This window comes from Mesocricetus auratus, unplaced genomic scaffold (assembly GCF_017639785.1).
Source record: "Mesocricetus auratus isolate SY011 unplaced genomic scaffold, BCM_Maur_2.0 Super-Scaffold_100013, whole genome shotgun sequence".
In the NCBI taxonomy this organism is placed as follows: domain Eukaryota; kingdom Metazoa; phylum Chordata; class Mammalia; order Rodentia; family Cricetidae; genus Mesocricetus; species Mesocricetus auratus.
In genome coordinates this window covers 12,353,420-12,365,714 of record NW_024429196.1, presented here as the reverse complement: position 1 = coordinate 12,365,714, position 12,295 = coordinate 12,353,420, and the positions used below count along the sequence as shown (strand labels likewise).

Sequence of the window (12,295 nt, the reverse complement as noted above, 5' to 3'; positions counted from 1 at the left end):
TTTCTAATACTCCCAGCATCACTCTCTAGGCTTCTGAAATCTCCTAGCTTTCACATGGAATCTTTCTTTATCCTTTGCACACACAAAGTCAGAACCATCTTCTAAAAACACAAGTGAAACCACCCCTGTATCGTTGTCCAGAAGCCCTTCAGTAAATTCCCGCTGTATTCAAAAGACATGCGAAGCACAGTGAGTTATTTGACCCCCCACTCCAGAGTACCTTCTGAACACCACTTCCCATCCTGCCTTTCTTCACTAAAATTCAGTCCCTTGGAGAAGTCCGTTTCCTGTCAGGCGTGGTCGTGCAAACCTGTAAGTAATCCCAGCACTTGGGAAATTGATGCTATAGGACAGGGAGTTCCAGGTCAGCCTGAACTACACAACAAGCCCCTGTCTCCAAAATGAAGATAAAATAGAAAAGCATGCTCTTTCCTACTCTATATGCTTTACATAGACTATTCTCTTAGGCAAAGGCATTTGTTTCATAACTATCTGGTCATTTCTAAACTTCAAGTCAGAATTTCAAGGTCACTTTTCAGAGGATCCGTGCCAGTCCCACAGGTAAAGCAGCCTGCCTCACCAGCTGTGTCCATCCACCATCACCCAATCTTCTCAGCAACAGAAAAGAATTTCTTTGGTTTTATAAAATCTGTCTTTTATTTTTCTCCTCACCCACCTCTCCCAAGCAGTTACACAAAGTCAGGGCATATTTCTCTTTAATTTTTGCTTTCACAGTGTTCAGCTTTACCCAGAAGTGCTGGACATAAGGAAGATGTTTAATAGACATTTGTTGAAAATGGAGAAAATTAAGTAGTTCACTTAAGAGTTTTCTGTGTTTAAATTGTTAAAATAGCTTCCAGGAAAAAATATTTTAATTTCACTCTTGACTAAGACATCTGGGAGAGTAAAAATGAAAAGGCAAGACAGCATTTTTTAATGTGTTTACCTATGCTAAAAAGGTTAAGAATATCTGACTTTATGTGGACCAATTTTGAAAGAGTTCATTACAGTCAAAAAGAGGTCATGATGAAGAAACAAATACAAGTTCAGGAGTTTTGTTGATTGCAGCTAATTGACACCTTCATGGCCATTGGTCACATGAGTCATCTCTAAAATTCTCTTTCCAACTCTGTACATTACAACCATGTGCTTCTCAGGATTTGCCCTCCCTTGATCAAGGGCAAGCAAGGTTATTCTTCTTCTTTTTTTGGGGGGGGGTTTGCTTTTTGGCCTTGTTTTGTTTTGTTGGATGAATATTTCTTATTTAATGCCTTGCTGTCTTACAGGGCACAGATTGTTTTCTTTATAATTTGGCCTATACATACAGTGAATTCTTTATAGTCACTTAAATCAAGTCTGTTGGGTCTAAGGACCCTGTCTCCCAGATGCTGGAATATTGTTGAAGAGAGATGCATTGTTCAAAGTCATGGCTTAGCCCAAGAAATGGTCCTCATTTTTTGCTAGTATTGGCCATGATTGGATAGAGGATGTGGGAGACAATTCTAAGGGATTGTTCCAGCCAGTGAATGTTGTGAAGTAACTGTAGCCTGTGTGTGTCAGCCTTTGTTGAATTGATATCAGCTTCAGTTTAGCTGTTCCTTCTGCCCCAATTCTACTTTCTCTATTTCCTATTCTTATTAATCCAGAAAACATATTTCCCAACTTCTCTCCTTGTTCTTCTCAACAAGAATCACTCCGGGTTAGAGAGATGACTCCATGGGTAAAAGCACTGACTGCTCTTCCAGAGGACTCCAGTTCAATTCCCAGCACCCACGGAGTAGCTGACAATCATTTGTGACTCCAGTTACAGAGGATCCAATGCCCTCTCCTGCCCCCCTTGAGCACTTCACATGTGTGGTGCACAGACATAAGTGTAGAGAATACACCCATATACACAAAATAAAATAAAAATAAAAATACAAAAAAACACTCCTCTGGGAAAAGGGTGGCTCAAGAGTCCACAACACAGTGCTGGTGGGAGCCATGTGACTTACTCAGGGGACAAGGCCTGAGAACAGCATGAGTGGCTCTCCTTGTGAAAAGGTCCTGGAGACCTTCACCCACTGTAGACAGTTCACTGCATAATTTCAGACATGACCCCAGGAGAATTTCTACTTAGTAATGGGTAGAAGTTGATAGCAAATCAGAAATTATGCTACCCAGTCTCCAGCTGGCCCACTGCCAAGGATACACACCATCTACTTCCTTCCTCTATGCCATGGTGTCTCCCCAGCACAAAGAACAATGTAAGAGGGACCACTCACTAATTACTGATCCATGAGACTACTGTAAATAATATACAATTTGACAGGAGCTGTGAGTTGAAGGGTCTGTGTGTGTGTGTGTGTGTGTGTGTGTGTGTGTGTCCACACTACCAAGTTCCTGTATCAGTGTTCTAACTCACAGCTCTTAAGAATGTGAGTGTATCTGTTGACTGAGTCAAAATGAGAATATGTTGTTCACCTCAGTCTCATATACTGCTGAACCCATTAGAAGAAGAGACAAGGTCGCAGACACACAAAGGGAAATTTTGTGGGAACACAAAGAAAAAAATAGACATCCACTCCTTAAGGGGAGGTATCTTGGGAGAAACTGACTTTCCTTGATCTTGAGCTTCTAGACACTATACCTGTAAATAAATTTACTTTGTTTATGGGTCCAATTCTGCAGTACTCTATTATATCAGTACCAGAAGTCTGTCCTGAAGTCTATGGGTTTTGTCTGATGCTCTCTAAATGCCCTGAGCCTGTCTGAGGATTTGAGCCAGGAGCATTCCTAGGAGAGATTCCACAACTGAAGTTTGTAGTTTCCAGTTTGCAGATTCTTCAGACCATGACCTGATTTTTCCAGACCATCTTTTGTTTTCATAACTTTATTTATGTTTGGTGTGAGTACCTCGAGTTGATGATTTGGTTTTAGTGTCCCCTCCAACCTTAGCCTTTCACTCCCATGAGCACCTCCTTTTGTTTTTATTCTACTATTAGGATGATTATTTATGCTATACCCTGAAATCCAAGATCCAGAAATATCCTTGCTAGACTGTCACCAATCTAGGCTTTCCTGAAACAGAAGGTGGGCTGAATACTATCAGAGGCACACATGGCTTATAAAACCTGGATTACTAACTGAGTATTAATCAGTTCACTTAGGGCAGGCATGGTTACAGACCTGTAATCCCAGCTCCAGGGAAATGGGGTAGAAGGATCAGGAGTTCAAGATTATCCTCAGCTATACAGCACATTTGATATCAGCATGGGCTACAAGAGACACTCTCAAGAAACAAACAAAGGAAAATTCATTTTCTTTTCTGATTCCCATTTTTAAATTTAGAAGGTTTATTTTATTGGGCTGTCCACTGTTTCCCTGATGTAAGCCTTAGACTATAATGTGTCAAAACTAGTTAAGGAAAACAAAAGTTTTAACATAATTAAATTTCTAATTAAAAAATAGATACACAAACATGTTTTTCCCAAGAGAGAATGCTTATTTGATCCTTTAGCTCACCCTTCTCTAGTCATATTGTTTCGGAGGCATTTGGATGCCTTGTGGCATTATTTTTCTGCCATCCCATTCTTGGGCCACCACAGGTGCTTAGGTATCTTTGAACCTTGGGACCCTACCCAGAACAGGTAGGGTAGTCTCTTTGTGTAAACACTATTAAAGAGCATCAGGCCTGAGCTTGCCCACTAGAAGACACTGGTGTGACATCCATTTTGTTGCATTTCTTTCAGCTTTCTCTGATGCCCTTGGATGTAGTCAAGGTTCCAGGATTTGAGTGACAAGTTCTGCTCTGTGCTCTGATGACTAAGGCATCGTTTCTGGGTCAAGCTTATCACGACTCCTTTTTCCCTTGGGGAAGTGCTCTCCTAGTCTAATCCTCAGCAAAGCATGGGAAGGCTTCTGGTAGGCGTCCCACAGTTCTCCAAATGTGCTTCAGACAGCTGAATTGCAGGCTCAGGAAAACCAAGGGCTTTCTACCTCAGCAGATTCTGCAGCTCACTCCCTATACATTCTTGGGGAGCCTGCTACAGAAAGAACCTAGAAAAATGTGATCACTCCCTAGGGAAACACTGAAAATGCTAGCTTTATTCTCTGGGTGTACTATGCTGCAGACATTGCTGTCAGGTCTGATTTAGGACATTCTTTTTCTGCATATGATCATCACAGATGAGACTTTTATATGATTTTATCAGATAGTAACCAGTTCTGCCTCCTAAATGCCCCAGGCCTGTAGATTCCTGTCAACTGAAACTACCTTGCAAGATCTGCATGGTCTTGTTTCTACTGACTTCAGAATTCTCTCAATGAACCATGGCACTAGGAGTGTTTTCATGGCTTTTGTAATAACCATAGCATTTTCCTGGCCAAAGTTCTCATTAAAGGTGGCCACACCTGGATGTTTTAGTTTAAAATCTCATGTCTGATATGAATTGGAAGTGAATTAAATGAAAACACGCAGGGGTTAATCTAAAGTAGTATGGGTTTTCTTTATCTTTTAATTTTCTTAATGGATTCTTCCTGTGTAGTGAAGGTTGGTATGCTATAGGTTTGTTTCTTCTGAAGAATGCAAATGGCCATGAGAATTAATCTGTAGCTGTGATCAAAGTTACACATGAGACCTGAGGTATCACTAGAAGACCAAACAATGCAAACCTGACAGAGGAAAAAGAATATCCTGAAAAATAATATCAGCAGGTCTTACAACGTGCTCAAATAAACTGTCAGCTAAAAACAATATAATGAACAAGAAAAGAATCCTAATTTGTTCAACTGAATTGTTTACATTCTAACTCTACTGTTGCTTTTCTAACCTTAAATTTCTTGCCCTTAATTCTCCTTTAATATGTGTACTTCTTATTGCTAGGACACTTTGAGATGAAATAACCATGCAGGCATATAATTTACACAGATACCTGATAAGATAAGGTATGTAAGTATATTGGATTTTCAGCAGCCAGTGTCAATTATTGATTCATTTTGATCAAACATATCCTAACCAATGTAAACTCCATTTCTGTTTTACATGAAACAAGGAGCATATCGGCCCTACGTCTTTCCACCATGCCCTACGTCTTTCCACCATGTACGTGTCTTTCCACCATGCGGTGCTGGACCATGGTGTTTGCTGCACTTCCAGAGGAGGTCCATAATGCAATGCTTCCCCCAAAGATTCTTCCAGCAGAAGAGCTGGACGTATGTGACAGGTACCTGGCTTCCACTTCTTGTTCCAAGCAAGGCTGCACAGCCGGGCTCTGAGCTAGAGGCCTACCTCACCAAGCTAGGTCTTCTGGCTGCTAGCCAGAAGACAAAGGCTGAGAGGCTCACATGACAGGCAGTGGGTACAGGTAGAAACACTGAAGCACAAATCCCCTTGGCCCCAGGGAATCAAAGTCTGGTTGTGTGGTACACCTTCCAAGAATGCCAAACAATGACAGAAAATTACAGTTATAGTAAAGTGTAAAAATGAACTTAAACATCCGAGGCTGGAGATGGAAGGGATACATGATCTATTATCCATGACATTGAGAGGGGGCTTCAAGAAAGCCTCAATCAAAAGAAATGGGTATTTAAAAAAATTAGAACAAAAAAATTGTATAGTAAATGATAAACAAAATTTTGATCCAGACTTTATCTTGAAATATAAAATAAATTCATTTTTATATAAGCAGATTTATATTATATGGCTAACAAATCTGCTTAGGTTCTCTTTGTAGGTAGCTCAGACCTAGGGACTAGAAGCAGCAGATGTCCTATAGGCATTTCCAACTTGCAGCTCAGAGTCATATGTGCCTCTGGATCAATATAAATCTAGTTCAACAAAAAAATTTAATCTTATAGGGTTTTTTTGAGGTTTCCTTTCCCTTCTTCTCCCCTCCTGTCCCCTCCCCTCCCCTTCCTCCCCTTCTTCCTTCCCTCCCTCCCTTCCTTCTTTCTGTTTGTCTTGCTTTCTTTTTTCTTTCTTTCTTCCTTTTTGTTTGTAACTCTATCATGCAGTTCTTAGATGACTGTCACTTCTCCGTGCCAAAGGTGGGTCCACTAAACAAGTCAAACCCACCTAAGACAAGGGGTTGACTCTTTTCTCCTTCACATTCTTCCCATCAGTGTGTGAACAGGCACCCACCTATTTTATTTCTATGCTACGTTATGCAACAGCCAGTGGAGGAAGCAATGCATCAGTCATTTCAAGAACCATCCACAAATTCTATTCAGATTCACTCTCAGAGTTTCCCCTTAAAATGGAACCAAATAGACATCATATAGCTGTCTCCAGTAGCTCAATTCCTTTTCCTGCGGGTTTTCTAACTTTAATGTAATTCACATTAAGAAGAAGGTGCATTTTCAGAGTAGCTAGGCTGGAGTATATGTATCTGAACTTTAATCAACATCCCACTTTATCTGGTCAGTCTCTACATATCTTAAAGATTTTGAATATCTGGTGTCAGACAAGATGGCATTGACCAATTTACCGCACGGAAGGTGAAACCTGAAGTCTCAGCTTGTTCCCATTTGTTTTTTCTCCTTTGTATTCTGACTAAATCTGGGTCAGATGACAGGAACAGGAGCAAAACCTGAAGAAGTCCTCTCAATTCTAGAGAGGGACAAGGAAAGAGAGCTACTATCTAAGAGCTTCTATGCCATCCACAGGAAGTTTTCAAGGGTATTTTCTTACCTTTAAAATCATCCCCCACCCCCACCCACCTACCCTCTATTCAATTTCAGTACCCTAGGTTGGGGAACTCCTTTGCTACACTAGTAGATTTGATTTGTTTAAAAGCCAAAGTGATAGTAGCACCAGCCTGAAACCCTAACATCTATGAGGACACAAAGGGAGAATGTAAGTTGGGAGCTAGCCAACCTGATTCTCAAACAATTTAAAAAAACAGGTAGGAAGTTTCACCATCAAGCCACAGAAAGTGTGGAAGGGTTACTAGAGAGGAAGAAAGTGGGGTACAACAGGGAACAAGACAAGATCCATTCATTGTGCCAAATAAGTACTACACATGGTGCCAAGAGAAGGTATACTAAACAAGTATATGCCTAAAGAAGCCGGTAGATGCCTGAAGAACTGAATTATGGTATAAACCAACACTCCAGTCCCAGGCTTACTTGAATGCTGCATGCATCAGATGTACACAAATAGCCAAACGAAGGTGAAAACTAAACTGATGTTAATGTCACCCCCAAATAGAAGGCAGCTTACTGTCAGGAGCCATCTACAATAATGCTCACAAATTGGCCCATATAAATTTCTATCAAGCTCAACACTATCACTATCTCCAGTGGGATTTCTTCTGTATAGAGTGAGATAGGGTGATAGATATTGAAGATTTATAGAAGGAAATAATTTCAGGTTTCAAACATTAAAAATAATTATATAATTACAGTTTGTTCCAGTTAGTTTTTGTCAAGTTGATGCAAATGAGTCATCTGGAAAGAGGAAGCCTCAACTGAAGAATCCCCTCCATCAGTTTGGCAGGTGAGAATGTCTATTAGGCATTTTTTGATTAATTAGTGATATTGGAGGACCCAGCCCACTGAGAGTGGTACCACCCTCAGCAGGCATCCTGAGTTAATTAAAAAAAAAATACACAGCCGGGCAGTGGTGGCGCACGCCTTTAATCCCAGCACTCGGGAGGCAGAGGCAGGCGGATCTCTGTGAGTTCGAGGCCGGGCTGGACCGATAGCCTCCAAAACAATACAGAGAAACCCTGTCTCGTAAAAACCAAAAAAAAAAAAAAATACACAGCAATCCAATAAACAGCATTCTTCTCTGGTTCCTGCTTCTGTTCCTACTTCCCTCAGTGATCAGGACATGTAAGCTAAATAAACTCTTCCCTTTCTAAGTTGCTTTTGGTCAGCATTTTATCATTTCAGCAGAGAAGCAAACTAGAGCATACTTGCTGGCACATTTACACAGCAACTTTGAGTATAGTTTTATATAGGCTAATACAAGTGGCCTATGAAACAAAATGCTAGGTTTACAAGCAAGGAACTTGGCTGTTTCTCAGTTTACAGAGTGAACCTTTAGTACTGAAAACACACATTTTTAAAGATAACCAATGTTGGCAGAGTCTGAACTGAGTGCTCAGGGCATGGCTGGATAAGAATTTAGAAAGTGACTGATGGAAGCAGAGGCAAACACCCACAGTTAAACACTGAACTGAACCCATGGAATCCAGTGACAGAGAGAGAGGAGCGATGAGCAAACTGGCATAGAATGGGCTGGCAAAACCAGCAGAGACGGCTGATCCAAACAGGGGAGAGATCTTGGACCCCAGACCGACAACTGGGAGGCCAGCATGGGACTTATCCAGACCCCCTGAGTGTGAGAGTCAGTGAGGAGTCCTGGGCAACCTATGGGGCCCTGGGCAGTGGATCAGTGTTTATCCCTGGCATATAAACGGACTTCGTGTGTCCATAACACAAAGAGGGGTGCTCTCTCAGCCTGGACTCTTAGGGGAGTACCTGGACCCTGCCCTGAGTGAAATGACAGACTCTGGATATCCCCTATGTGGAAGGAAGTGGGGATAGGGTAGGAGGCCGGGAGGGATGGTGGAGGGATGCGAGAGGAGGGGAGAGAGAGGGAATTGGGATTGACATGTGAAGCAAGCTATTTAAAATTAAAGTAATAAAAAAAGAAAGCAGGCTAAACAAGCCATGGAGACTGTAAGCAGCACCCTTCATGGCCTCTGCATCAGCTCCTGTCTCCAGGTTCCTGCCCTGCTTGGTTTCCTGTCCTAACTTCCTTCAGTGAATACTGATATGGAAGTTGTGGTGGTTTGAAGGAAAAGGCTCCTGCCATAGGGAATGGCACTATTAGGAGTTGTGACCTTGTTGGAGTAGGTGTGACCTTGTTGGAGGAAGTGTGTCACTGGAAACAGGCTTGGAGGTCTCCTATGCTCAAGCTGTGGCCAGTATGGGACACAGACTGCTTCTGCTGCCTCAGATCAATATGTAGAACGCTCAGCTCCTTCTCCAGCACCATGCCTGTCTGCAAGCTGCCATGTCCCACCATGATGACTAAACTTCTGAAACTGTAAACTAGCTGTTTTCTTTTACAAGTGTTGCTCTGCTCATGGTGTCTCTTCACAGCAATAGAAACCCTAAGACAGAAGTGTAAACCAAGTAAACCCTTTCCTACCCCCCCAAAAAAGAAAATATATTCTACTCTTTGATGGAGTATTGGCTGAAAGGAGTGCCACCAAAACTGTAGCCATGGGTGCCATGATGCTTTCAGAAAAGTCTCAAGGAAAAGCATTGCAAGCAACAGTAGTGACTGTAGGATCATCGAGAAAGGAAATGGTGGAGAGAGCCAACCAGTCAGTTAGTGTGAAACCTGGAGACAAAGTTCTTCTCCCAGAATATGGGGACACCAAAGTGATTCTAGATGATAAGGGTTACTTCTTATTTAGAGATGGTGACATTCTTGGAAAGTATGTGGACTGAAATCACTGTTCAAATGATATCACATGAAGCTGCCCATTCCACTGACATCCTGACATCATGCAAATAATTTCCATGCCTCCCTTTTATAATAAACCAGTGATGCCTAAAAAAACGAACAATTACCAATTCTGTAATAAAAATGAAAAGATTTAGACTCATAGCAACTGTGGTTGAACCCTATTTTCATCTTGATCTTCAGAAGGGAAAAGAAAACAAACTGTATGTGAATGCACTTAACTAACGGTAAATACCAGCTATTAGATTTTTTTCAGACACGTTACTGAATTTGACAGATAAATAACTATTAAATGACAGTTGTCATTTTTTAATTTTGGTTTTTTGAAACAGGGTTTCTCTGTATTGCTTTGGAGGCTGTCCTGCTGGCCTCAAACTCACAAATATTTGCTTACCTCTGCCTCCTCAGTCCTGGGATTAAAGGTATGTGCCACCAACACCCGGAGCACTTGGCTTCTGATTAGATGCATTTTATCTTTTTCAGATTCCTGTTCACTCCTACTGATAGGTCAAGCATCTTTGTATTAGGTGGCTGCTAAAATGAATTGTTTTTGTTTGGTTTGGTTTTTGTTTTTGTTTTGTTTGGTTTTTTAGAGAAAAAATAGACTGTAATGGCCTGGATCAAAGTGTTAAGCTCCTTAAAATTATTTCCAGAAAGATTTAAAATATTCATTGTTTACATTTCAGGGAAATAATTTCACAATCATACACTTGGAAGAAATAATATGCCACCCCAGACAAATGCATATTCTATCTTGATGTCATTATCTGTGAGGCATCCCTGTTGAATGGCCCAGACCTCGAGTGCAGGGAGTGGGCAGTCCAAATTCTCTAGTGCAAACAATAATGTTTGAATATCCTGTTTCTTACCAGTCTTCTGTATACTTCACCCCCACAGAATTCGAGCAGCTTCTTTGCTACAGGCTTCCTACTTCACACAGGAGGGAACCCTGGGCCCACCAATGGATGGCAGGAGCAGTCAACAGGACGCATTCTGTGTGTCAGCCTCTATTTTTTGACTCTATCTCTGCTGCCCCTGTGTAGCCTGTGTTTTGGGTTGAGAAAAGGAGCTCCACAGCCAAAGCCAACTCCTTAGGGTAAGAGCACATGTAAAAAGGAATCAGCCAGTGTTTGGGCAGGCTATGGCCCCTTCTACAAAAGGACACAACACTGAGTATTTATAGCCTTGGTCTAGGGTTCTTCCTCCTCTAGTCAGGCATTAGATAATCTACCTGTTTGCCCTGCTCTCTGCTCTTGACTGTGTGCCTTCCCTGTTGTCAGTTCCCAGCTGTGAGCTGTCCACTAACTAGTCTTCCCATTTCCAATCAGGAATTGTCAAAACCAGAGGAAGAAAAACATTTCTACCCATAATCAGGTGAGTTTCTTCCACTGCCCAACTGTCCTTCCTCATCCCACTCACGCCATTCCTCATCGTCTCACTTCCCTTGCTACAAACTCTTTCATTCATCCAGAGGTTCTTTCCCTACTCCATGCACAATCCCCTTCACCTTCCTTCCTCCTACACTTCATCTTCCCTTCCTTCTATGGAACAGCTCTTCAGTGCCTGGCCCAATTGACCTTAGTATTGATTGATCCATCTAAAAATCTCCCTCTCTTCTTTTGCCTGTGTCTCTGCAACCTGACAGAGCTTTTAGTATCAACTAAAAATGCTTTGAAATGTGTCCCGCGCTACCGTCTCGCCAGCAAGAACGACGCAGAACACTCGGATCCTTCTGCAGTAAAGCTTTAATGCATCTTGAGAGATAGATGATCAGCTTCTTAGAGGGAGACCCCAAGCTAAGAAACCCAGCCCCTTATATAAGCCTAGGAGCTCCGAGTGAGATGTGTAGAGCCGGGATTGGTGGTTTGCACATCACCCCAGATGACGTCACGGGAGAGGCACAGTTTAAACGGTTAACTCCAACTGACAGCGACAGTTAACTCTAACTGACAGCGACAGTTAACTCCAACTGACAGCGACAGTTAACTCCAACTGACAGCGACAGTTAACTCCAACTGACAGCGACAGTTAACTCCAACTGACAGTGGATGTCAGCGCCATCTTCTAACGGCAATAGCGATAGCGAGGGCGGCTCCTCACATCTCCCCCTATTCATTTATTTTTGAAGCAATAGGACACCCACAACTTTGGAGTGGAGATAGAGGTCAAATCCCCATGTGCAAATTCGGAACATGTACAAAGCTCCTCTCCAGGGTCTTATCCCCAGAGGAAGTCCTGACCAGTCCGATGTCTTTTTTCTGGGGGAAGGAGATCATGACATAGAACCTTCATGCAAGATGACTTATCTCCCAGGAGAAAGTCGTTATACCGCAGACCTCTCCTGTGCAGTGCTTAGCCTTGCAACTCCTTGGGCTGCTGAAGCCTACCCACTCTATCCCGTGCAATGAGACTAGCCTCGTGGGGTGCAAGAGCTGGGAGGCCAGCGACCTATTGCTTTAACATGGTTAACCAAATGTCAGGGGATGCTCCGTGTTCTAAGGCAGCAAGTGCTTGTGCCACCACCACTTTCTCCTTTTGTTTGGGCTCTGAGCGTACACACCATCCAAAGCATCAACACTATTCCACAGCAGAGAACTAGGCTAAATGATCCTACCCCCACCCATTCCTTAAAATAAGAAAATGCAGATGAAATCCAGGGGAGAGGTCTTCCATCAGAGAAAGATCCAGATGCGTCGAATTCACTTGCAGGATCGCCATTCTCAACTCACGGAGTGTCTGCTCAAACTCAAAAGTCCAATTCTGTAATAAATGTTGAGACAGAGCTTTTGACAGGTTAGCTGCTCTTGTAAAATTCTCATATTGTACTAAGTG

At 42.3% G+C, this 12,295-nt stretch overlaps 1 protein-coding gene across 1 annotated transcript; it reads left to right on the top strand.

Moving 5' to 3' along the window:
- The first annotated feature begins 5,100 nt into the window (after positions 1-5,100).
- On the top strand, positions 5,101-9,447 carry LOC101843165 (10 kDa heat shock protein, mitochondrial-like). Its single transcript, XM_040756192.1, has 2 exons — positions 5,101-5,204; positions 9,156-9,447. Exons 1-2 carry the CDS (start codon positions 5,101-5,103, stop codon positions 9,445-9,447), a joined length of 396 nt encoding a protein of 131 aa, XP_040612126.1.
- The last annotated feature ends 2,848 nt before the right edge of the window (positions 9,448-12,295 follow it).

Coding starts and splice junctions, on each gene's coding strand:
- LOC101843165 (XM_040756192.1), top strand. CDS start 5,101: ATGCGGTGCTGGACCATGGTGTTTGCTGCACTTCCAGAGGAGGTCCAT. Junction 5,205..9,155: donor GAGCTGGACGTATGTGACAG/GTACCTGGCTTC, acceptor CCCCCAAAAAAG/AAAATATATTCTACTCTTTG.